Genomic DNA, 26521 nt, shown 5'->3' on the forward strand with positions numbered 1-26521 from the left:
AAGCTGGTGAAAGGATGGGGGAATAGGGACCCACCCACATGATCAAACGTTGGCAAAGTCTCTTGTCATATTATTAGTGGGCAAAGAGGCCGAGGGTGGGAGGAAGCTAACTTTGGAGAGAGTTCTGGAAAGGTTTGGGAGAAGCAAGGTCCTCTTCAAGGGTTCTTCAATCTCCAACCCCACAGCCTATCAGGGGGTTCAGACTCGAGATCCCCCACAAAGGTAGGCAGGTGGGGGTGGGGCCGGTGCCCGTCCAGGAGGAAGAAACTGCTGCACCTCCTCATTGTACAGTCACCTCCAGGCAACGACTCCCCTTCTTCTTGCAGCTCAGCTTGCCAGTCCCACCACCCCCAGGGCCCTGGATGATCTTGACCATCAAGCTGCCCTCCTTGAACTTCACTGAGAACCTGGAGCGGGAACAGATAGAAAGGCAAAGCTAGCACCCTCATCCCCTCACCCCTACTCTTGTATTTTCACAGTGGCTTCTCCTCCCCTGCTTGAGGCAAGTACATTCCCCCCTCCTACTCCCCAGCCCCCTATGCCAGCAGACTCGAGGCCACAGAGAACTTGGGTGGCCCTGACCTGACATAGTACGATTCACTTTCTGACAGGACAAATTTTCCCGGTCACAGTGACTAGCAGCTTGGTCGTCTGCCCCAAGCCATCCCTCACCCCCGGCTCACGGCCTTACTCCTCAGTCACGGTGACTGGAAGCTGCATCCGCGTGGCATCCAGCGTAGCCCGGCATATTTTGGTCAGCAGTTCAATCACGTGCTCACTGACCAGCAGGAATTCCCCCTTGGAGCCCACTGAGGAGATCTTAGGGAGGGGAGAAAACAGCAGGGAAGGGATTCATTTTTTTCTCCTAGGAGCAGCCTGGGAGATATCAAAGGCCCGGAGTGAGAGGTCTGGTCCCCCTCGCCTCCAGCCCAGCCAGGCCCTGTTGTACCCACCGCCTTCTCCTGGCTGGGCTCTGCCCCCATCCAGCTCTGATACCTCACTCAGATGCAAGCTAAAAAGCCCATCCTTGAAGCTGGTGACCGACACCCCAGCCAAACTGTTTAGTGGGATGACAGTCTTGGCCTGAGGATTCTTCGTGTCTGTGATGATCACATGCCCCTTGGTCAGGAGGAGGATTCGAGAGGAAGTCTAGGGACAGAAGAGGAAAAGGTGAGGGAAGGTGGCGATTAGTCCTCACCCTTCCGGCGACCAGCCAGGGCTCTGGATCAGGCTGGGGGGTGGGGGTCCAGGTGTGGGCCTTCACCTTGGCGTTGCCACGATTGACCTTCATCACAGTCTCAGCCATCAGAATAGGCCCTTCTTCCCCACCCTTCAGCTTCTGTAGCTTGGGGTTTCTTTGCAGCCCGATGTAGTCACCGTGAAATGGAATGGGGACACTGAGAACACACAGAAAGCACGCAGTGGAGACAAGGTCCTTACCTCGGACCCCAAGGTCCTTGCACCTCCCCCACGGAGTTCCCATCGCAGTCCTCCAGTCTCCATCCCCCATCTTCCACCGTATCCTCTGTCTCAGTGATTCTTAGATGTGATCCAGGACCAAAATCAGCATCTCCTAGAACCGGGTTAAAAAAGCAAATTCTCGGGCCCCACCCTAGAACTCCTAAATCAGAAACTCTGAGGAGGGCACGCAGCCATCTGGCTATTATCCAGCCTACCGGGTGACTCCCATGTATACTGAAGTTTGAGGACTACAGCATTATCCTTCCTGGGGAAACTTCTTTTTGCTCTTGATGAAGCTGCACAGGGTCTGGGAGGTCCTCACCTCTGGGGGTATGAAGCCTTTTTGCCCTTGAACAGCTCGCTGGCACAGAGCTTCTCCCTCAGGACCTCTACCTGCTTCGGGGACAGCTGATCTCGGAATTTCTTGCACTGTAATGGGGGAGGGGAAGGGGCTAAGGTCATGGAGGAAGAGAGCAGGGCTGGGGTGTGAGGTGGAGAGAACACTGAGAGACATGTAAGGAGAGGGGCAGGGACTGGAAAGAGACGGAGTTGAAAGGACAGGGAGCAGACACTTTGGAGAGAGCTGGAGGAGCACTGGGGAGGGGGGAGCTGTGGGGTGCTCGGGGAGGGAATGGAAACTACCACATTCAAGCCCCAGGAGGGCGGTGCACCCAGAGCACAGCCTAAGGCATAGTCTCAGACAGGAGCGCCAAAGTATTCCTGAATAGAACACTGTGCTAATGAAATAAGCCAGATGAAAGGACAAATGTGGTATGATTTCACGTATATGAAGTACCTAGAATAGTCAAATTCATAGAGACAAAGAGTAGATGATGGGTTCCAGGGACTGAGGGAATGGAGGAACAGAGGGTTTTTCCTTAATATGTACAGAGTTTCAGTCTGAGATGATGAAAAAAAAGTATGGAGATGGATGGTGGTGATGGTCACACAACAATGTGAATGCCCTTAATGCCACTGAACTGTATATTTTAAAATGGTTAAAATGGGGACTTCCCTGGTGGTCCAGTAGTTGACTCCACCTTCCAATGCAGGAGGCCCCGGTTGGATTCCTGGTCAGGAAACTAAGATCCCACATGCTGTGGGGTGTGACCAAAAGAAATTTTTTATTGGTTAAAGTGGTAAATTTTATGTGTTACCACCATAAACAAAAAAAATTTTTGGAGTGGAAGAGGGAGGCAGAAGAGGAAAATCAGAGGAAGGAGAAAAGAAAAAAGACAAATGAAGAGAAGAGTTGCCCAGGCGCCAGGAGAGCTGCCCAGGCCCCACTCACCTTCCATTGGTGGAAGAGCCTCTGGAGCTCGTGGTTGGCTGTGTTGAAGTACTTGTAAGGAGCAGATGGCCACTTTTTGTCCAAGATGCTGGGAGAAGGCAAATTGTTCTTCAGCCCCAGTAGGAATTTCTGTACCTGGGTTGGGAGCAAGGAGGTTGGGAGTGGGATGATGAGAAGACCTCCTGACAGGCAAACTTGCACCCAGATCCTGCCCCTTCAACGAGGAAGGCCACCACAGGGAGAAGCAACAAGTGGAGCTGAGGAGGTGGAAGCGAGTCCACTCCCCCTCTCTTTCAGTATGAATGTAGGCTTGAGGCTGGGCAGTAGGAGCATGAATGGGAGATGGAAGGGAGAGATGGGTTAGATCCAAGCAGATACCTTCTAACCATTTCAGTGAGGTAGGAGGAGCCAATATGAAAACTGGCCTTAATATCTTGCTCCTGCAGTTTCCTATTCTCAAGACTCTTAACTGTTTACAGGTGGCTGCCCCACTGTGTTAGCTATTGGGCAGGTACCAAATCTTCCCTCCTCTCTGCTCAGTCAAGCCCAACACTGCAACCTGGCAGTGTGCTGGTTGCATTGCCTCTAGGACACTGTTCAAAGTCCTCTACTCATAGTCCAACCTCATGTCATGGGATCCCCTGTGTTACCCTGGCACACTAACCAGACTGGACTCCTTGCCCTGCCCTCTGCCCAGCCCATGTATTACCACTCTCTGCCTTAGCTAATGCTGCTCTCAGCTCAACTCTGCCAACCCAGATTCTACTTATCCTTTGAGATGGAGCTCAAAGCCCTCCCACATTCCCCAGACCAGGGTGTCTCTCCTTTGAAGTCCTTTTGAAGGCAATGGCACCCCACTCCAGTACTCTTGCCTGGAAAATCCCATGGAAGGAAGAGCCTGGTAGGCTGCAGTCCATGGAGTCGCTAAGAGTCAGACATGACTGAGCGACTTCACTTTCACTTTTCACTTTCATGCATTGGAGAAGGAAATGGCAACCCACTCCAGTGCTTGCCTGGAGAATCCCAGGGACGGGGGAGCCTGGTGGGCTGCCGTCTCTGGGGTCGCACAGAGTCGGACACGACAGAAGCGACTTAGCAGCAGCAGCAGCAGCACTTTGTCTATACTTCTGGGTTTTGTGCTACTGTTATTTGCATGGCAATCTTCCCCCTCTTCTATACAGCAAGTCTTTGGGAGTCAGGATCCCAGGTCCTGGGTGTTTTCACCATTCAACATCATTGAGAATCTGCTCTGTGCTGATACTGTTCTAAGTATGGGAACACGGCAGTCAACAGAGTAAACAGAGTCTCTTCTCACTGAGTTTATGTCCTACTGGGACTGGAGAAGGAGACAGCCCACAAGCAAATAAACACAGACCATAACATTAAAGAATTCTGTGTGCTCTGATACAACAAAAGCAGACCTGAGACAGGAATGAGAGGTAGCATATTCCAGACACAGAAGGAAAGCCAGTGCGACTGGCCTAAGCTGAGTGAGGAGAGATCAGAAAATCGGTTGGCCAAAGACAGATCATAAAGGGCCTTGTACGCTGTGATAGCGAATCTGGCTTTTATGTGGAGTGAAACAGTACACCATTAGAGAGTTTTAGAAGAAGAGTGACATAATCTGACTTAAGAGTTTACATTTTAATTTGTTTAATTTTTAAAATGTAATACAATTTATTTTCCTATTTTGAAAATTTTTTAATTTGCATGAAAGTTGAAAAAAGATTACAGTGAGCATCTGAATAATATATACTTCTTACCTAAATTCACCTACTGATAGTACCTTACCCTATCTTTGCACTCTCTCTAACACACACTTATATTCAAATGCACATAAATATATAAATACACACATATGTACAAATCTTGGCTACTATAGCATCCTAAAGTAGGTCACAGTTATCATGACATTTTCTCCTGAAACTTAAGCACATGTTGTCCAAGAACCAGAATATTTTCCTACACAATTATAAGTCCATCACCACACCTTAGGATATTAACATTAATTAAACACACTCACCCAACAGCAATACATACGCAAATCTCTTCTCATGTCCTTTATAAACTCTAAAAGTATCCTCTCTGACTTTGCTTTTCTTTTTCCTGATCCAGGATCCAATCAAGTTTCATCCATGGCATCTGACTGTTTAGTCTCCCCCAAGCTAGAACCAGGACTCTTAAGTCTTTACATCCCAGGCAATACCTAACACCTTGTTTGTTTATGGGATAGAATTATTGAAGGTGTAGAAAATGACTTGATCTTGAACACTTTTGAATTTTTGGAATTTTTATGAAAGCTTTCTATTGAGACATTAGGGTAAAACACAAAAACAGAAAAAGGCAGAGTAATATTTCTTTTTTTTTTTTTTTTTTTTTTTTTTTTTTTTTTTTCAGAGTAATATTTCTATAACTCTTCAGGAACCATCCAAGCTCTTTGTATCTTCCACTACCAAGATCTAGTGGGCTTAGTCTAATTACCCTGAAGCTCTAGTCCTTGGCCTGGTTTGATTTAATTCAATAAACATTCCTAAGCATCTCCTATAATCCTCCATATACCAATTGGTGGGGAGCTTCTGAGGTTTCTCTTTTCATTTTCTTAAACCTAGAAAGTTCCACTTTTCCCTATGTGTCTCTTTTGCCCCCAGATCTACCCAGAGTCATGGATGCCTGGGTCACCCTGGACTCTTTGTGTGTGGCGGGGGTGGGAAGGGAGAAAGGAGAGGGGAACAGGCATAGGTGGTGGTTAACTAGAGTCAAATAGTTGATATCCCAGCTCTAACCACACACCAGCTGTGAAATGCCTACAAGTTATTTAACCTCTCAGGGCCTTTTCGTTTAGTCGCTAAGTCATGTTGAACTCTTGCGACCCCATGGACTGTGACCTGCCAGGCTTCTCTGTCCATGCGATTCTCCAGGCAAGAATACTGGAGTGGGTTGCCATTTCCTTATACAGGGGATCTCCCCAACCCAGGGATCGAACCCAGATCTTCTGCATTGCAAGCAGTTTTTTAATTGACTGAGCTATGAGGGTAGCCCCCTCTTTGGGCCTTAGTTTTTTACAATAAAATGAGTTTATTTTAAAAGAACATATACTTTGAATGGGCTTCCCAGGTGGCACTAGTGGTAAGAACCCACCTGCCAATTCAGGAAACATAAGAGATACAGGTTCAATCCCTGGGTTAGGAAGATCCCCTGGAGGAGGGCACGGCAACCCACTCCAGTATTCTTGCCTGGAGAATCCTATGGACAGAGGAGCCTGGCAGGCTACAGTCCATAGGGATACAAAGAGTCGGACACTACTGAAGTGACTTAACATTCATACTTTGAACATAAATTCTCTGGGCGTGTTTAACTAACCTAGGTGAGAAAACCAAGTGAAAGTGAAACTCAGTCGGTCATTTCCGACTCTCTTTGACCCCATGGACTATACAGTCCATGGAATTCTCCAGGCCAGAATACTAGAGTGGGTAGCCTTTCCCTTCTCCAGGGGATCTTCAGGCGCTGTTTAATTGTAAATAGATTGATATAAGATTAGACCAATACTTGATATGTACAATTTTAGTATGTAAGGTTTTTGTGCTTTTTTTAAAAAAAAGGTTCAATAAATTAATTAAAAATAGAATAAAATGGGAGAAAGGTGAGGACCTACTTCACAGGGTTGTTGAAATCATTCAAGTTAATGCTTGTAAAGGACTTAGCTCATAGTTAAGTGATCAAAAAAAAAAAAAAATAGGTATTAGCATTAGTAGCATTAGCTAAGTAGGTAAGTATAGGCAAGGTAATGGCCTAGTCAGAAACACTGGGGCAATCATTGCCCAGTGGCCCCCTGCGAGCAGACTTCCATAGTGGGTTTGATTTATTGAAATGCTGGTTTAAACCCAGCAGCTCCTGTGGTGACATTCTGCAGAGGCTGATAATACGCAGGTGAGAGTGAAGGTAGACGAGAGGTCAGTCAGGCGATAAGAGCAAAATCAGATTACAGGCTCAGGTGTGCAGCAGGAACGCACGTACTCTGGTGAAGCAGACACACTGGAGCCTGCCTGAGGAGAGCCCGGCAACGGAAGAGGCCCAGGAGGAAGACGACGGAGCTTCCCTGAGAGAGGGTGGAGGACACAGTGAAGACTCAGGGAGACGAGGAGGAGGCCCAGAGCCCCGATCCCTCAACTCAGCCAAGGGAACAGAGAGGAGTACCAGTGACTGCATCTCAAGTCTCTGTGAGCAAAGTCAGTAAGAGTCCTAACAACCGACAATGATCAAAGCAACCGAGGTCAGTTCAGAGTCACTCCAGCCCTCTGTCCAAAATTGCCTGCTCTTCTCTCTGGTATTTCCCAAGGTCTAACTGGAAGTCCTGCTCCCCCCATCTGGTTTCCCTCCAACACTTCTCAGAAGCACCATCACTATTGGAGATATGTCTCTGGCAATCACGCCTCTCTGTCCCCATTTTCCTCTCACTGGAAACTGTTCATAGTTTGAACCTCCAGGCCTGCTCCTGATTTCTTCCTGCTCACCCCGACCTGAGTCTTCTTGAATCAAGATCTTTCCTGAGGTTCACTTCCAGCCTCGCCTGCTACAGTGTCCGAAGAGATAGAAGGAAGATACCATTCCTCCACCATCACCCCCTCAACCCTAAAATGAATTTCGGGAGGTTGGGTTACTTAACCCTATGTGTGTCTTCTTTCTGCTCTTCCATGAGGCTCAGACTCTTCAACTCTCATTAACCACCCAGCCCTAGTCTCTTCTCCAGCCTGTTCACCATGGACTAGTCAGTGGATGTGCTGGGCCCCCTTCCTGCCACAGGTTGCTGCAGTGTCCATTCACGCCAAAACATGCTCTGATTCTATTCCTGGGTCCTGAGCACTGGGGCCCTCCTTCTACAGCCCTATCCCCTCACAGACAGAGCTGAAGGGCTTCCCAGGTGGCTCAGTGGTAAAGAATCCACCTGCCAAGCAGGAGACTCAGGTTCTATCCCTGGCTCAGGAAGATCCCCTGGAGAAGGAAATAGCAACCCACTCCAGTAATCTTGCCTGGGAAATCCCATGGACAGAGGAGCCTAGTGGCGTATAGTCCACGGGGTTGCAAAGAGTCAGACAGGACTTAGCAACTAAACAGCAGCAGCAGCAGCAGACAGAGGAGGCTTTTGGGGAAAAGCTTCAGATCATCTCATCTTGAGCCCCACACACTTCCTCTTCCCAGCCTGTCCCTCCCTCCTCAATGCCCTGTTTCCTTCCTCAGCCCCCACCACTTACCATGCTCTTGTAGATGAAATTCGACAAGATGAGGGCAGCCCCTGATCGGAAGTACTTTCGATAATTCTTTCGGGCCTGGCAAGGACAAACAAGAAAGGAGCCAAAGTAAAAATAGTAAGTTCTACCTGGAAGATAGAAGATAGGCTGAGAAGAGGTTCTATTCTTCAATCACACAAAGAACAGAGTAAGGTAAAGAGCTGAGACTCTAACTGGAGGGAGAGAGTGAAGTCAGACAAGTGAGCAACCAGGAGGACACTCAGAGCAGAAGGCAGAGCTAAGTCAGAAACACACCCAGGTATGTGTTCAGATCTCCCCAAGATGCATCCACGCTCCTGGACACACACAGAGTAGACCCAGAAACACACCCTGACACAGACATGCGGTCACACAGAGATGTGTCCTGGATTCGGGCAGGACCTGCTCTCTGCTACTCTTCCCCTGCCACCCCTGGGCTTCCCGGGGTGCCTGCCTGCCAATGCAGGAGACGTTGTGGTTTCAGCCCCTGGGTAGGGAAGATCCCCTGGAGACGGCCATGGCAACCCACTTGAGTATTCTTACCTGGAGAATCCCCATGGACAGAGGAGCCTAGTGGGCTAGAGTCCATAAGGTCTTAAAGAGTCGAACATGACTCAGTGACTTGGCACACACACATTCTTCCCCCCACCCCAGCAGCAGCTGGCACAGGGAGCCACGTGTGGGGATAAAACTCCTCTCCCCTCCCTATTACCTTCCACCCTCTCACAAAAGCCTGGATCAACAACGCTGATGCCTTCATCTTCCCGTAGCGTTTCTTTTGCTGTAGAAACAATAAGCCTGTTAGAGAAACTCCACCTCCCGAACCACCTCTCTACTTCCTGCTCTCATATCAGAGTGAGGGGGCTAGAACTTCAGGGATAACTGGTACCATGTTGCCCCGAAACCAAGAGGATATGACGATCTGACTCTTGCGCATCAGCTGGTAGTGGGTGCGGCAGCGCCAGCCTCGGTATGTCTTCTGTATGAGCGTGGCCAACTGCTGGAGTCGAAGGCGCCTCTGCTCTTCCAAGTAGAAAAGCTGTGGAGGGGTGCAGAGGGGCACAGAGAGGCTGGCCTGGGGGGAACCCATAGCACCAATGGCTTCCCTGTCAGTGTTTTATTCAATCATTACTTTGTCCTCTTAGTTTCCTCATCTGTGCAACCATTCATTTAATTACCCACACATCCATGAGCCCTAACTCTTGAGCAAGCACTGCACTAGGACTTGGACACTCAGACTAATGACTCTCAAGGAGCCCTGCTTCAGGTAGAGGTGCTCAGACCAGCAAGGCAAGCACACCTAACTTCCGGGGCCCAGGGCAGGTGGGCTGGGGCCCCAAGGGGTCAGTTCCCAGGGATACAACCCCTGCAGAAAGATGTCCTCACACACTATCCTTTCCAGGTTCTAGAAGCTCCCCTCACCCAGCCTCTCACTCAGGTGGGCTCTCCAACTCTTCCACAGTCCAGCCCCACCAAACACAAGTGCCCCTGCAACTCACAGTCTTGGGGCTTCTGATGAAGATCTTTGTCTTCCCAAAGGCCAGCTCCTCTGAGGACATGCTCAGCTCCCCCAGGACCTTCTCGACCCCCTCCCTGCCGAGTCAGGTGAAGAAAGCTGTCCAGGGGCATCCCAGGGGAGGGGCCTCTCCCAGTTTTCCTCTACCTCTTCTAAGAGGGGAGAAGAGCTCAGGGCTCAATAGACTTCAGATCCTCTGAAAAACCATCATTCAATTCATGTCCCCCAGTAGCCATTCGCCAAACTCCAGCGATGCCCATGGTACCGCCTGAGGGGTCTCCTTCCCACAGGTTCCTTGCACTGCCCCTCCCTACCCCCCAGTCTCCCACTGAATCTTACTGGTCTCCACCATTCCAGCGTGGCCAAGTGCTCCGGCTCAGCAATCGGTACCTTTCCAGGAAGGACCCGTAGACCTGGCGGTAGGCGTAGCCTGCCCGTCGCACCCGCACATTCTCCAGCAGCCCCAGGTACTGAGCCTGGACACTTACCAGCTCGAAAGAGAAGTGACCTCGCTGCTGATGCTCATTGGGCTTTATACACCTGATGAGAGGTAGGGCAAGGCCCAGGCTTCAGGAGCTTCACCCTTGCCAGTGTTGCCCATCCTAGTCTCTACACCCCTTGTGCTTGTGCTATGTTGTGTCAGTCATGTCTGACTCTTTGCAACCCCATGGACTGTGGCCCACCAGCCTCCTCTGTCCATGGGATTCTCCAGGCAAGAATACTGGAGTGGGTTGCCATGCCCTTCTCCAGGGGATCTTCCTGACCTAGGGATTGAACCCGCATTTCTTTCATCTCCTGCATTGGCAGGTGGGTACTTTACCACTAGTGCCACCTGGGAAGCCCACAGTCCTTAGCTGAAAAATTTCAGAGAAAGCAGGTACACTACCCTTCCCAGTTTCACTCACTAGAGCATGGTCACTACCTGACCACTCTGCTCTCCCCTTTACAGGACATTTGGCTGCTCAGTGGGCTCTGTTTTCTATGAGGAAAGGGTTCCTGGTACCCTTATTCCAGGGAGCCCCCTCCCCGCATGGACATGTTCTACCATGCATGGACCCTGCTCATGTCATCACAAATCAGCATGTTCCCCTATGTGCCCAGCATGTCACCTGATGTAGTTGGGGTTCTTGGAATATAGGTTCTTCATGAGAGTCGTCACAGAACTCTTGAACTGGGCCCCAGCAGTTGGGGGGCGTTTGAGAGATGCCTGTTTTGGATCACCCTCAGGAAACAAGGACCGAAGGAGTGGGTGCCGGGCCTTCCACATGGCCTGGGACAAGTCTCGGAAGAGTAGGTCATTGTTCTTGTCAATGAAGCTGTTCACATTGTAGGTCACCTGTACAGGAACAGCACTTGGTCTGGAGCATCCGCCATACTGTCTGTTGTGCACTTGGCTCTCCCAGTCTCACTGTGAAGTGTTCCTGGTTCCCATCTTCCCCCAGTGCCTCCCCCATTGTCTTCAGTCTGTGCCCAGACCCTAATCTTCACCATCCAGGCCCATCACATCACCTTGCCTGCATAGTGGCAGATGCGGAAGCAGCTGAGGCCCATGCTGTGGTCATACTGGCGCTGGGCATTCTGGGTGACTTTACTCTCATAGTGGCTGTGCTTGGAGAAGAGCTGGTTCAGCTTTGCTAGGAAGGTGGAGTCACTGACCACCCCAGGCCGCAGGCACTCCTCATCCAGCATGGCCAGGATGCCTCGCTGATTCTGGCCAGGGCAACAAAAACAGCCCAACCTAGACCTTGCCCTTCAAGATGTCTACACCTCACTGCCGCCCCTCTGCCCCCTCATCCTTTGCCCTCTTTACCATCCTTATCAAGTAGGGTGGGAGGGGGAGAGAGAGACAGGGGAAGGGTGTTCAAGCAGTCTGGAGCAGGAGGTCCCAGAGATAAAAGAAGAACTTACATGCTCAATGAGGTTACAGATAATGCCATTATCAAAGTATTCCACCTTCACCCATGGTATGCCCTGGCAAGGGGAGACATGAAAAATTACATGCAGCAGGTCCAAGATGAGACTTCAAAGACCCCACCAGAACCAGGCCTCCTTTCATCCACCCCACCAAGGACCATCAGAAAGCCCTATAGTTCAGAGGGTCCTTGGTGTGGTTTCTATTATACCCTCACCCCTCCAGGGTTGATGGAGAATTTGTGGGGTGGGTGGACAGATGTCTGGGAGGACCCAGAGCAGTTGTGAGAGGGGGTGAGACAGTGTAGAGAGCCCCGGAGGTGCTGTAGGTTGGGAAGGAAGAGTAATATGTTAGGTAAAGACTGGGACAGGAATCACCCTACTGTGGAAGGGGGAAAGGATCCCTGAGTATGTGGAAGAGCAAATCGCCATACCACTCTGGCAACAAACCATAGAACAAAAGCACTTAGTAAACCAAAGGCTTATTATCAAACAACAAAGCTGATTTGACACATCTTCAAAGACCTGCATCAGTGAAACTCAAGCGTTCAAGTCACTGAGAGGGCTTGTTAAAACACAGGCTTCTGGGTCTCAGCCCCAGTTTCTGACTTGGCAAGCCTGGGACAGGACCTGCGGACTTGTCTTTCTCATATGTACCCAGGGGCCACTGCTGCTGCTGGCTCAGGACTACACTTTCACAACCACTGACCCACATGATACATTGGGGCTGTATAATTTGTTTCTTAAAAAGCAAGAATGGTATAGAAGCAGAGGACCGAAAGACCATGAATCAGTCATTTAGAGATTTGCTGGGCATCAGGCCTACAGACAGGCCCTGACCACCCAAGGGCCAGACCTCCCCAGTTCGGGCCACTCCCAAGTGTGGTTGGGGAACACAAGCTTTTCTCTTCTTCCCTCACAGGTCTTTAGGGAATACAGAGTGGAATTAAGAAAAGTTGCCCTCCCGCTTCATCCCCCAAATACCTCTCCCAACTGGTTAAATGAATGAGGATATCCTTACAATCCTAGGCAGCTGTAGAGAAGCATCTTTATGAACTGATATAGAAAGGTCTCTTGTTGACTGGTAAAAGCAAGATGCAGAATGGAGTGTATTTGTGGCCGCTTGAATAAATATTGTGGGAAAATGTATTTACAGATTTGCTGCAGAAGGAGGCTGACTTCAGTTGCCTCTGGATGGGAGGGAGAACTAAAAGGGGGTGGGAGGAAGACTTTTCTTTATACACCTTTTTAAGCTTTTTGAATCTGGAAGCATGGGTGCGATTTATCTACTTGATAATATAAGCTCTTAAAGTCAAAACATACAAAAGTTAAAAAAAACCTTTGAGTCGTGACCACATTGCCTGAAATGCTGCCACAGCAGGTTCCTGAGTTCACAAGGAACATCCCCGGGAGTGCTTTGATGAGTGAGACACAGCCATTCACACCTTGGAGTGAATTAGCTCCATCAGACAGCTTTTCTGACACTTAGCCATAGAAAAATGGGGACCAGGGGAAGGAGTGTGGAAATTTTGAGCCACAGGGCACTTATGATGAGGAAGTCTGGGATCGGAGTGCTACAAAAGACGACAGCGACATCAGTCCAGCCTGGAGGAGACAAAGGATTCTGATGTCAGAGAAGGGCACCAAAAGGGATGGGCAGGGCGGCAAGCCTAGGAAAAATGCGCCTTCTAAACGCGGCTCACAGCCCGCCCCGGCCAAGCACAGCTGTCGCCACTTCTGCCAGGACTCCTTCCCACTCCCACCCACCCCCGACACCCTTCCATCAAGCTGCCCCTTCCTCGCCTGGCCTGCAGTGGAAGGGTGGGGAACTGGGGGTGGAGAGCAGAGAGTTAGGGCTTCTTGGTAATGCTGGCATATTCAGCCGTGCAAGGGAAACTTTCTGTCCTTAGTGTTCCCATCTGGGGACAATTGAGAGGAAATTGTGACAAAGGAGGAAAAGGTCTGGCATATGCCTTACATCATCTGAGAGAAAGGCAAGCAGGAAGGCTTCGTTTACCTCTCTCTTATATTCTTCTTGCTCCTCTTTCAGTGTCATCTCTATGAACACCTGCTGTAGCTTCTCATTGCAGTAGTTGATCACAAATTGCTCAAAGCTATTATCCTGAGGTGGGTACACAGGTTAGAGAGAGAGAGAGAGCAGCTCAGCACAAAACACTTCCTCCATTTCAGCCTGACCTCCCCTCTCCCATACCCCGCTTCAAGCTTGCCACCCCTCGCCCCCAGGAAGCAGGGTGCTAAGGTTGCTGGAGCTCTCTCACCTCTAGTATTTCAAAGCCATAGATATCCAGAACCCCCATGACCTTCCTCTTCTCCCCACTACCTACCTGAAGAGGAGGAAAAGATACATCTGAGGACCAGCCCTCTGCACATGTGGCTAGGCCCCTCTGGATGGATGAGAGTGAAGCAGGGGGCAGACAGCACTTGAGTGAACTTGACCATGCTGGAGAGGAATTGGGGTGATTTCATGCTCCCTCTTCCTCTATAGGCTGAAGAACCAGCCAAGAGGGAGGAAAGGAGGGAAGGGAAGATGCAAATAGATTTCAGGAAAATGCTCCCATGGCACAACGTAGAAAAACATTAAAATCTCAGGAAAATAACCATCCCTTATACGTGTAGAGCATTTTACCAAAAAAATCCTAAGATCTTGTTTCATTAATCTGTATATCCCTATAAGGTGTGTTGATTCCCTTTCTACAGATGAAAAAAATCAACTTCAAAAGAGCTAAGAGACTTCCCCGGTCCAGGGGTTGAGACTCCATGCTTCGCTGCAAGGCCTGCAGGTTCAATACCCGCAGGGGCAGGAGGGTGGAGGGGAGAGCCAGCGGGGCTAAAATCCCACATGCTGCACAGTGTAGCCAAAAAAAAAAAACAAAAAACTGCCAAAAGAGTTAAGCATTTGCCCAAATCTAGATTCAAATCCTACTTTACCCTGCTGCCTTCCAGTAATAGTTTCTAAATTGATGGCACTTTCACATATGTAATTTTTAAACAATAGCTCTATTTTGGCCTAATTTGTACACCATAAAATTTACCCTTTAAATGTACACAATTTGGTGATGTGGCTGCTTTTTGTTAGTATATTCAAAAAGTGTACAACCATCACCGCTAAATTCCAGAGTATTTTCATCACCCCCAAATGAAATGCTGTACATGGACCCATTGGCAGTCACTCCCTATTCCTCTGGTAACCATGGACCTACACCCCATCCCTATGGATTTGCCTATTCTGGACATTTTATATAAATGGAATCACATAAAATGTAGCTTTTTGGGTCTGGCTTCTTTCACTCAATATGTTTCCCAACTTCATCTATGTTGAGCTTGTATCAGTACCTCATGCCTTTTTATAGCCAAATAATATACCACTGTATGGATACACCACATTTTGTTTATCCATTTGTCAGATGATGTGCATTTAGGTTGTGTCCACTTCTTGGCTATTATGAATAATACCCCTATGAATATTCATGCACAAGCTTTTATGTGGACATGTTTTCCATTCTCTTGGATATATACCTAGGAGTAGAATTCCTGGATTATATGGTAATCACGTACACAAAGTTATCTGATCATCACTGATGGTTTAGTTGCTAAGTCGTGTCTGACTCTTGCAACCCCATGGGCTGTAGCCCGCTAGGCTCCTCTGTCCATAGGATTTACCAGGCAAGAACACTGGAGTGAGTTGCCATTTCTTTCTCCAGGGAATCTTCCCTACCCAAGGATCAAACCCAGGTCTCCTGCACTGCAGGCAGATTCTTTACCGACTGAGCTACCACGGAAGCACTAAATTTAGTGATCCTCACTAAATCCTGGGAAACACGTAAATGTTAGTGTCTCGTTTCCCAAATCAGGAAACTGAGGCTCAGAATCTTTGTGCAGCTGAAAAGACCAGGCAGCTGATAGAGAATCCAGATAGCTGAATTAAAAAAAAAAAAAAAAAAGATCTATTTCCAAAACAACACAGATTCAAAAATAAGTGGATAAAAGAAAACACACTACCATTCTCCCTCTGTTCATCTCAGAACCCAAGGCACAGGACAGGCAGAGGAGATCATTGAGGAAGGAGGGCAATCTCTCACCTTGATACTCTCATTGATTCGATTCACTAACCAGTTGAAAAGGCGGCTGTAGATGTTCTTAGCCAGAGCATCCCGGGCATACTGAGCCTGGAGGGTGGGGCTGCTGGTTAGTGTGACAGCCGTAGAACAGACTCAGAACCCAGCCTCCTCCCTGAGAGACCCTCACCTGGACGACATTCAGTGCAGTGACCACCTTTTCTTTGGCTGTTTCCATGGTTCTTGAGCACAAAGCTCTCTCTAGTTCCACTGAATTCAAACCCACCAATTCCCCAATTTCTTGAACACCTGGGAGTGATGAGGAAATACAACATGGCCTGAGAGAGGGTTTACTCCCAGGGGAGGAGGGAGGGTTGATACGTGAAACTGCTTGGGGGCCTGCTGTTCCCGAGTCTTTCTGGGAAAGTCCTTACAGCCCATCCAGAATATGGCCTTGGAGGAACATCTGGGGAGGAGGAGGAGAGAAGGGAGATCTTGACACTTTGCATGTATCATCTCCTTTAATATGAGAATCTCCTGAAATGAGTGTTAATTGTCCCCATTTTTGCAAAGAATCCACTGAGAATTCAGAGAGTCCCAGAACCAAGGTCTATGGAACATCCAACTTCATTCCAATGTGTCTCACAGGATGTTCTGAATGAGTATGTTTGGGGAGGAACTTCTGAGCAGGCAGAGGGGGACTTAGAGTGAAGTCTATTATGCTGAAGATGGTGGGAGAACAGAAATTGCAGTAGGAGATTCAGGGAGCTGATTGGGTACAGACCTCTCCCATAGGGAGCTGATTGGGTACAGACCTCTCCCATCACGGATGCCACTTGCTGGTACCCCATTGGCCTGGAACTCGTTGATCAGTTCCACATTCCCCAGCTTCAGCACCAGGGCCGCCACCTCTAGCACCTGCCGAATCTCCTCCTCAGAGAAGCCGATCACAGTCATTGCACTCTAGGGAAGAAAGGAGAATCGGAAGCTGAACTTCAGGCCAGTCCAATGCCTGCCTCCCTTCCCAAAGCCAGAGCCTGGACTCAGGGCATGGCCTAATGGCTCATCCTGGGTACCCACCTGGAGGACCTTGAAGTTGGCATCATCATCCATGCCATCCACCCTGGACATGTCCGGGTTCAGGTAGGCATAGCCACCTGTGTCCCGCTCAAGCTTCAGGGCCTCTGCAAGGACCAGCATGAGGGAAAAGGGTCAGTACACGGGCTCTCTGAGTCCTCCAACCTTGACCCTCATGGACCTTGCTCTAGGTTGGTTCATTCATTTATTCAGAGGAGCCTTTTTTGTTTTAGGTTCTTCCTGTGTAGTCTTTGTGTTGGGATCATTAATTCTTATGATTATAGACTACTACTTTTTTAAGTTGTATCTAGGGTTTGCAAGTGAAAGTCACTCAGTCATGTCCAACTCTTAACAATCCCATGGACTATACAGTCCATGGAATTCTCCAGGCCAGAATACTGGAGTGGGTAGCCTTTCCCTTCTCCAGGGGATCTTCCCACCCCAGGGATCAAACCAGGGTCTCCTGCATTGCAGGCGGATACTTTACCAGCTGAGCTACCAGGGAAGTGGGTATTCGTAATTCTTGAGGTTTTCCCCAACTTTTATGAAAGAAAACCCTCATTCTACTCTTCTCTCCACCCTCAGGGTTCTAAACAATAAAACCAGAAAAGCAATCCTTCCATGCTGTTCAGTTCTCAGTGGTTCTGGGAGAACAAAGGCGAGGAAAAAAGGGTGAGCACCTATCTCCCACCCACCCCCAGCCTTCACACATTGCCCATTGCCCAGGTTGGGGCATTCATTATTTGTTCACAAAACACCAACCAAGTGGCAGACACTATGTTCCCCAAACCAGACCCCATTTTGGAAGGTTTTCTCAGATTGGGGCTGAGCCAAATGGCTCTCCTGTGTTCCACATGGTGCATCCGTACCCCAGACTACATCTCATGGATTAGGTTTTGGGTTTTTTTTCCTGTTCCTCTTACCAATGAACAGCTTGTGTGTTGGGATTGTGTTTTTCATCTTCATATTCTGCATGCCTGACTGGCATACAAAACTTTCTTTTAAAAAATGATTCAAGGGAATGGACAAAGCCATTCACTGAGATGGGAAGGAATGAGTTAATCATAGAGCTTGAATAGTATCAGTTATCTGTTACTCAAAAGATCTGAGAATTAGAGAGTGACTGTCAAAGTAGAGTTTAATGGCAGCTTCCCCTGAGACAAAAATTTTGAAACAGGAGGCTGATAAAGAGGGATGTCTGGAAGGAGAATGAGTCAGAAAGGCCCTGGGATGATGACACCAGGAAGGGAGGCCCCATCCGGACTCAAACCAATGAGCAAGGATCAGCCAGAGCAAGACTCCAGTGTCTGATTCAGACAAATTGAATACAATCAAGACTATTAAGCCAGGAGGGAAGATGATACCTGTGGGGGTTCTTAAACCATAGAGATCTCCAGGAGGGTGAAAGGAGGCAGGCACAAGTCCAGCACAGAATAACCAGAAATCAAAGCCATAAGTTCTTAGGCATCAGATATCCACAGTGCCCACAGCCAGAGGTGGGATTTAGAGAGGAAACTGGCAGGGCTTAAAGTCCCATCAGACCCTGCAGTAAGGCCCAGCCAGCATCAGGCTGAGATGGTCTCTTCCCTAAGAAAAATCATGGTGCTCCATGACTTCTGCACCTATAGCCAACTGCACAGCATATTGGCAACAGTCACACTGCACTGTGATGTATCTGCTCACATATCTGCGATCCCTAGAAGAAGACTTCTTCAAGGACAAGGTCCATGTCTTACTCAACTCTTTATCCTTAGAAGCTAGCAGGATGTTCAAGCATAGTAAATGTTCAAGAGGTGTTTGATGAATGGAACCTCCACAGAAGAAAAAACCAAGGACAAGGTCATGAGTGAGACAGATATAGACCCAAAACAACTTCAACTAGAGCTTATTGGAAGTTCTTGAATACTTGTAACATCCTGTCCAATCTCCTGTTGAGCTATGGATAAAGTCCCTTGAATTAAAGGTAGAAAAGCATGGCAGATGGAAACAAGTGTTCTGTTTTTGAAGCTAGCTTGGGGGAAAAGAGGAGATTTAGTCGCTAAATCATGTCTGACTCTCTGCAGACCCCTTGGATTGTAGCCTGCTGGGCTCCTCTGTCCATGCAATTTCCCAGGCAAGAACACTGGAGTGGATTTTCATTTCCTTCTCCAGGGAATCTTCCTGACCCAGGGACTGAACCTCTGTCTTTTGCTTCTCCTGCATTGGCAGGTGGGTTCTTTACCACTAGCACAACCCAAGAAGCCAGGACGGGTCATGGTGGAGTGTTCTGACAAAATGTGGTCCACTGGAGAAGGGAATGCCGAACAACTTCAGCATTCTTGCTTTGAGAACCCCATGAATAGTATGAAAAGCCAAAAAGATACGAAACTGAAAGATGAACTCCCCAGGTTGGTAGGTGCTCAATATGCTACTGGAAAAGAGTGGAGAAATAACTCCAGAAAGAATGAAGAGATGGACCCAAAACAAAAACAACACCCAGTTGTTGGTGTGACTGGTGATAGAAGTAAAGTCCAATGCCATAAAGAGGAATATTGCATAGAAATCTGAAATGTTAGATCCATGAATCAAGGTAAATTAGAAGTGGTCAAACAGGAGATGGCAAGAATGAACATCAACATTTTTATGAATCAGTGAACTAAAATGGACTGGAATGGGCAAATTTAACTCAGATGACCATTATATTTACTACTGTGGGCAAGAATCTCTTAGAAGAAATGGAGTAGCCCTCATAGTCAACAAAAGAGTCTGAAATGCAGTTCTTGGGTTCAATCTCAAAAACAACAGAATGATCTCTGTTCGTTTCCAAGGCAAACCATTTGATATCACAGTAAACCAAGTCTATGCCCAGTAATGCTGAAGAAGCTGAAGTTGAATGGTTCTATGAAGACTTTCTAGAACTAACACCCAAAAAAGATGTTCTTTTCGTTATAGGGGACTGGAATGCAAAACTAGGAAGTCAAGAAACACCTGGAGTAACAGGCAAATTTGGCCTTGGAGTACAGAATGAAGCAGGGCAAAAGCTAACAGAGTTTTGCCAAGAGAAATCACTGGTCATAGAAAACACCCTCTTCCAACAACACAAAAGAAGACTCTACACATGGACACCACCAGATGGTCAATACCGAAATCAGATTGATTATATTCTTTGCAGCCAAAGATGGAGAAGCTCTATAAAGTCAGCAAAAACAAGACTGGGAGCTGACTGTGGCTCAGATCATGAACTTCTTATTGCCAAATTCAGACTTATATTGAAGAAAGTAGGGAAAACCACTAGACCATTCAGGTATGACCTAAATAAAATCCCTTATGATTATGCAGTGGAAGTGACAAATAGATTCAAAGGATTAGATCTGATAGACAGAATCCCTGAAGAACTATGAATGGAGGTTCATGACATTGTATAGGAGGCAGTGATCAAGATCGCCCCCAAGAAAAACAAATGCAAAAAGGCAAAATGCTTTTCTGAGAAGGCCTTACAAATAGCTGAGAAAAGAAGAGACGCTAAAGGCAAAAGAGAAAAGGAAAGATATACCCCTTTGAATGCAGAGTTCCAAACAATAGCAAGGAGAGCTCAGAAAGCCTTCCTCAGTGATCAGTGCAAAGCAGTAGAGGAAAACAATGGAATAGGAAAGACTAGATATCTCTTTGAGAAAATTAGAGATACCAAGGGAACATTTCACGCAAAGATGGGCACAATAAAGGACAGAAATGATATGGACCTAACAGAAGCAGAAGATATTAAGAGGTGGCAAGAATACACAGAAGAACTATACAAAAAAGATCTTCATGACCCAGATAACCACGATGGTGTAATCACTCACCTAGAGGCAGACATCCTGCAATGTGAAGTCAAGTGGGCCTTAGGAAGCATCACTACAAACAAAGCTAGTGGAGGTGATGGAATTCCAGTTGAGCTATTTCAAGGCCTAAAAGACGATGCAGTGAAAGTGCTTCACTCAATATGCCAGCAAATTTGGAAAACTCAGCAGTGGCCACATGACTGGAAAAGGTCAGTTTTCACTCCAATTGCAAAGAAAGGCAATGCCAAAGAATATTCAAACTACCACACAATTGCACTCATCTCACACGCTAGCAAAGTAACATCCAAAAGTCTCCAAGCCAGGCTTCAACAGTACGTGAACCATGAACTTCCAGATGTTCAAGCTGAATTTAGAAAAGGCTGAGGAACCAGAGATCAAATTGCCAACATCCTCTGGATCATCCAAAAGCAAGAGAGTTCCAGAGAAACATCTACTTCTGCTTTATTTTCTAAGCCAAAGCCTTTGACTATGTGGATCACAACAAAGTGCAGAAAATTCTTCAAGAGATGGGAATACCAGACCACCTGACCTGACTCCTGAGAAATCTGTATGCAGGTCAAGAAGCAACAGTTCTAACAGTTAGAACAATTAAAACAGACTGGTTCCAAATCAGGAAAGGAGTATATCAAAGCTGTATATTGTCACTCTGTTTATTTAACTTATATGCAGAGTACATCATGCACAATGCCAGACTGGATGAAGCACAAGCTGGAATCAAGATTGCTGGGAGAAATGTCGATAACCTCAGATAGATGACACCACCCTTATGGCAGAAAGTGAAGAAGAACTAAAGAGTGTCTTGATGAAAGTGAAAGAGGAGAGTGAAAAAGTTGGTATAAAACTCAACATTCAGAAAACTAAGATCATGGCATCCAGTCCCATCACTTTAAGGCAAATAGATGGGGAAACAATGGAAACAGTGAGAGACTTTATTTTGGGGGGCTCTAAAATCACTGTGAATGGTGACTGCAGCCATGAAATAAAAAGATGCTTGCTCCTTGGAAGAAAAGCTATGACCAACCTAGACAGTATATTAAAAAGCAGAGACATTACTTTGCCAACAAATGTCCATCTAGTTAAAGCTATGGTTTTTCCAGTAGTTATGTATGGATGGGAGAGTTGGACTATAAAGAAAGCTGAGCACCAAAGAATTGATGAACTATGATGTTGGAGAACACTCTTGAGAGTACCGTGGACTGCAAGGAGATGAAAACAGTCAATCCTAAAGGAAATCAGTTCTGCATATTCTTTGGAAGGACTGATGCTGAAGCTGAAATTCCAATACTTTGGCCACCTCTTGCAAAGAACTGATTCTCTAGAAAAGACCCTGATGCTGAAGATTGAAGGCAGGAGGAAAAGGGGATGACAGAGAATGGGATGGTTGAATGGCATCACCAACTTGATGGACATGAGTTTGAGCAAGCTCTGGGAGTTGGTGAAGGAATGATAGGAAAACCTGGAGTGCTGCAGTCCATGGGGTGGCAAAGAGTCAGGCACTACTGAGTAACTGAACTGAATTGGGGAAAAAGGAATCAAGGCAGTTCAGAGAAGTAAGAGTGGTGAAGAGGTAAGAAGGCTTATTCCTAGACTAAAACCCCAGAAAAGGAAGAGAACACAGAAGTCAAGGGATTTGTTCCCAACAGTGGGTGGGTAAGAATCAGGGTAGGACTGCCCTGAGAGTCAAGGGAAGATGGCTTTAGGGATCCAGAGGGGCCAGGGGTTCTGGGGCTTGAATGCAGGCTGAGGATGTTCTGCTGCATGTCGGGTGCTGGCACGTACTCAGTAGCTGTGCATCTGCTCCCGCCAGGAGCTGATAGAAGATGTGGAAGTTCCTTTCTCCTTCAAGTTGCTTCACCACACGGGATTTCTCAAGCAGATCTGACAGAAAATTAGAAAATAATGTTCTGAGGATCTGGGAGGTACCACAACTTCCCTCTAATTCCGTCCTAATCCCTGGTGTTCCCAGTGGTTAGGAAGCCTGTTAGTCTAACTTTCCTCCTTCCTACAGCAGTAGATTAGCAGAAAGGGACACCATGGGGCATGCGGGAGAGGGGGTAAGTGGAATGGGAGACACGTACAGTTTGTGATGACGCCACCGAGGGGGGATCCCTTGAAGTCAAACTCAATATCCATGTATTTTCCCTTCAGAGAGCAGAGAGAGAGAGAGACTTGGCTTCTACCTTTCCTTGTCATCCTGTCCAGGAGGCATCTGGGCCATGTTCCTCCCTCTCAAGACCCCACACCCTCTCTTCCCAGGCCAAGGAGATGTTCACTCACAAATCGAGAGGAGTTGTTGTTGCGAATGGTCTTGGCATTGCCAAAAGCTGTGGAGATGAGGGGAGAAGGAGTTAGGTGGCTGAGGGCAGAAGAAGGACCCCAGGGACAGGAAGGGGGAAGATCCTCCAACCATCAGGCCAGTCTCAGATTTTTCAGGCTGAACACGAACAGTGATCTCAGGAACACGGGGGATGGTAGGGTGGGGGTGGGGTGGAGAGGACAGAGACTGGACTCCTCACCCTCCAGCACTGGGTTTGACTGAAGCAGTTGCTCCTTCACAGAGTTCACCTGCTCCCCTTTCCCGCAGACAGCAGCCACGTAAGACATCACTAGCTTACTAGCCTCTGCAAGAGAAACCCCCGTGTGGATCCCCACCGCTGCCCTTAATCTCCCTCATTGCAGCACCTCACACCACTCAGAAAAACCCAGGAAGGAATTTCAGGGGTTGGGGGCAGGAATGGCTCTGTCTTGGAGAGAGACAAGGGGGCAGTTCCAGCAGCAACCCCATGGCTTCCCCGACCCCCTCACCGGTGCCTCACCCGTCTTCCCAGCTCCACTCTCGCCGGTAATGAGGATACACTGGTCTCGGTCCCGGTCCCTCAGTGACTGGTATGCCATATTTGCCAGTGCATAGCTTGCAGGGAGGAAGTGGGTGATGACTAGTGTGGGGTCAGTTCAAGACACCGTCTTTCACTCGATCCCCAGACTCATTCACCCTCCCCACTTGGACCAGACCATGGCAAACAACAGGCCTAGTAAGGGGCCTCCAAAGGGCCGAGGGAGGAAGGGGCAGCTGGAGAGCCTCCTTCAGGAGAAAGGATGGAGGAAATGAGGATGTCTCATCATGACGAGCTGGGCCCTGTCACCTTCCCTTGGTCCCTCTACTCACATATGGGGCTTCAGCTCGTAGAAGGTATAGTCCCGGTATTTGGCAACAAACTCCAGGTCATAGATGGGCAGTTGTTGGTAGGGATTCACTGAGACCAACACGTTCCCAATGTAGGTCTGGAGTTGTGGGAGATGATAGAGTGAGCCAGGGTGGGTCTGGGAAAGGCCTGAGAACTCTCTGGCCACACATCCACAGCTGGGGGCACCCATGGGCACTCACATAAATCTCCTTCTTTTCATAGCGCAGCTGGAGGTTCCTGATCAGAGACTCCTGCTCCAGGGGTTCCAGGAGCACAAGGTCCTCCACCCCCACGGAACCTTCCAGAAGGGTCATGTCCAGAGGAGCTATTGGTCCTGGGATCAGTTTGCTGGTATCTGCTCAGCTTTTGCGGCTAGTAACTATTTAGGGAAGGAAGGCAGAAGGACCTAAGAGAGCCTTCCCCTCCCCCTAGTACTGGCCCTGGAGAGAGCCCCTGGCCAGCTGAAAGAGGCCTCCAGACCAGCCCAAGCTAAGTGTGGAGATTGCAGGGAAGCCAGAGGTGGGAGGGATCCTCTGCTCCCTGAATTAGGGTTGGTGGGACTGAGGCAGGACCACCTGCCTCCAACCACCAGGGTAAAGAAGGCCCCCAGTAGGTAGCAGTTGGGGGAGCATCCTTGTGCTGCAGGGGAGAGGGCTGGGGAGGAAAGGGAAGCAAAGTTCATGCCACAGCCAGGCACCGGAGGCTCCCTCCCTCCAGCACTGAGGCCCTGGCCCAGGTCCAGGTTCCCTGACTCTGTGACCCGTCTCCCTCCCAAATCCTTGCCTCTCACAGCCCATTTCCTCACCCAGCACACCCATACTCACTTCCAAAGTTGCTCCAAAGTTTTCCCTCCCCTCTCATTGTAACAGTGAGATTCAGTTTTTAACCGGGGCCTGGACAAGGTGATGAGCCCCAGGACAGAGGCAGGAGCTCCTCCATTTAAGGCTGGAGTGCCCCAAAGAAAATGAAAATGATATTTGTTTTCCCCAACAAGCAAGCAGTGGTCGGGAACTTTGGATGTGCCTCCACATCTGTCCCCGTTTTTCGATCTCAATCCCCAATGTTTACATCCACGACCTTAACCTTCTGGCAGGGACTCTGCCCCAGAGGGGCACACCTAGCTTTTTAGTAACCGGTGGGGATGAGCAAGGAAGAGCAGAGGGGGAAAGGCTCGGCCCCACACAGTAGGCATATGGTTGCTGCTGCTAAGTCGCTTCAGTCGTGTCCGACTCTGTGCGACCCCAGAGACGGAAGCCCACCAGGCTCCCCTGTCCCTGGGATTCTCCAGGCAAGAACACTGGAGTGGGTTGCCATTTCCTTCTCCAATGCATGAAAGTGAAAAGTGAAAGTGAAGTCGCTCAGTTGTGTCCGACTCTTAGCGACCCCATGGACTACAGCCTACCAGGCTCCTCCATCCATGGGATTTTCCAGGCAAGAGTACTGGAGTGGGGTGCCATTGCCTTCTCCGTGGCATATGGTAGGTGCTCCCTAAGGAGGAAACCCAACCCTCCTCAGTCTTTCTTGTGGGACTGAGCAGGTGGGGTGCCCTGGTGCAGGACAGAACTATTAGTACAATGGTCAATGCCACTCCCTAACAGGAATGAAACAGCCATATCCTCCTCTCCTGCATCACTGAACCTGAGTGGGGGAAGGGAGGAAAGCCAGAAGAACGGTGGGGCAGAAAGGGAACAGAGGCTGCCTTCTCCCTCCACTCTGCCTCTCCAAGCTCCAGGAAAAGTGAGCACTTATCACTTCCTGTAAAGTCACAACTGAGGGAGCTATGAGAATACTGATTACCACAGCCAACAGCAATCAGGTGGTAAATACTATGGGCCAGGCAGGCTCTAAAGACTTTACACATACTCATTCATTTGCTGCTTACAATATCTCCAGGAAGCAGATACTATCATCGCCCCACATTTTCTAGATTTGAGAAAAAGTTAAGATTTTAAATAACTTGGCAGGCAAGGTAAGAAGCAGAAGCAGGGCTGGGAAGAAGGCATCTTTGGATTTAGATTTGAAAGGAACGAGAATAAGACTGGTTGGAGGATGGGGGGCAGGGAAGAAGCTCCCACATAGGGCATCCTAAGATATGAAAAGAGGAACAGGTTAAGGCAGGACTCACCCCACGCTGAAACCAGGGTGTAACTTCAGTATCAGAGAATGGTAGATGAAATCCTAGTGTGACAGGAAGGGGGCATAGGAGTCCCAGGCCCCAAGGGTGGAGAGGCGTCCTCGTTAGTGGGAGCTGTCCATGGTGTCAGGAAAGACAGGAAAGATTCTGCCCTACTCTAGCCCGTGTCCACGATTCTGACCTTCCTCTGTCCTGCCTCCTCCAGCCAGGGCTCCCTGTGCCAGTCAAGCCAGGCAAGGCAGAAATGGCTGCTCAGCACAAAGTCCGAGGCTGTTCCTGCTGAGGGTGTGGCTCGCTTAACCCTTCACAGGCCTGCAGCCCCAGAGGGAAATGCTTGGCCACATGAGAAAGCCCCCTCTAGGTAGGAAAGGGTATCTGGCTGGCCTGAGCTGAGGGGTTAAAGCGGAGTTCTGGCTCCATTGCCCCCCAAACTTGGAAATGAGGGCAGAAGGAGCAGACTTTATTGCCAAGGAAAGGCTCTCTTGAAATCAGGAATTTTGTCAGGCTGTGGTGTCTTCTGACCAAAGAAATAGTACCTCCCTCATACCTACCCTTCTTATATTATTGGGAGCCAGGGCATATTGGTGACACTATTGGAGGAACAGACAAAAGCCAACAAAAAAGCAGACAAAACCCCCAAGTTTCTCTCCATTTGCCTCCAAGTTAAGGATAACACCCAACGTTGCATTTATTCAGTTTCAGTGAACTCCCAGCTGTGTCATCTCACTGAATTAACCCACCCTGTGAAGTAGGCAGTGCAGAATCAATCCACCAAAAAGGAAAAT

General features: G+C 48.5%; 1 protein-coding gene across 2 annotated transcripts; it reads right to left on the reverse strand.

Annotated features, from left to right (window-relative positions):
- Window positions 1-54: 54 nt before the first annotated feature.
- MYO1A (myosin IA) lies at window positions 55-26076 on the reverse strand. 2 transcript variants are annotated; one of them, XM_006077848.3, is made up of 28 exons: window positions 25728-26070; window positions 23803-23981; window positions 23584-23699; window positions 23234-23328; window positions 22934-23038; window positions 22695-22741; window positions 22496-22559; window positions 22197-22295; window positions 16600-16703; window positions 16335-16482; window positions 15710-15828; window positions 15544-15630; window positions 13723-13788; window positions 13461-13565; window positions 11441-11503; window positions 11042-11242; window positions 10642-10868; window positions 9872-10072; window positions 9516-9609; window positions 8906-9055; window positions 8729-8797; window positions 8002-8076; window positions 2753-2887; window positions 1784-1890; window positions 1265-1397; window positions 997-1149; window positions 692-819; window positions 55-407 (listed from the first exon to the last, which is right to left on the reverse strand). In XM_006077848.3, exons 2-28 carry the CDS (start codon window positions 23914-23916, stop codon window positions 281-283), a joined length of 3132 nt encoding a protein of 1043 aa, XP_006077910.1. In that variant the 5' UTR covers window positions 23917-23981; window positions 25728-26070; the 3' UTR covers window positions 55-280. The 2 variants fall into 2 exon arrangements, with proteins under 2 accessions (XP_006077910.1, XP_006077914.1); XM_006077852.3 differs by lacking the exons at window positions 55-407; window positions 692-819; window positions 997-1149 and having other exon boundaries at window positions 1281-1573; window positions 25728-26076.
- Between the last annotated feature and the right edge of the window lie 445 nt (window positions 26077-26521).

Source organism: Bubalus bubalis, chromosome 4, assembly GCF_019923935.1.
Source record: "Bubalus bubalis isolate 160015118507 breed Murrah chromosome 4, NDDB_SH_1, whole genome shotgun sequence".
NCBI lineage: Eukaryota > Metazoa > Chordata > Mammalia > Artiodactyla > Bovidae > Bubalus > Bubalus bubalis.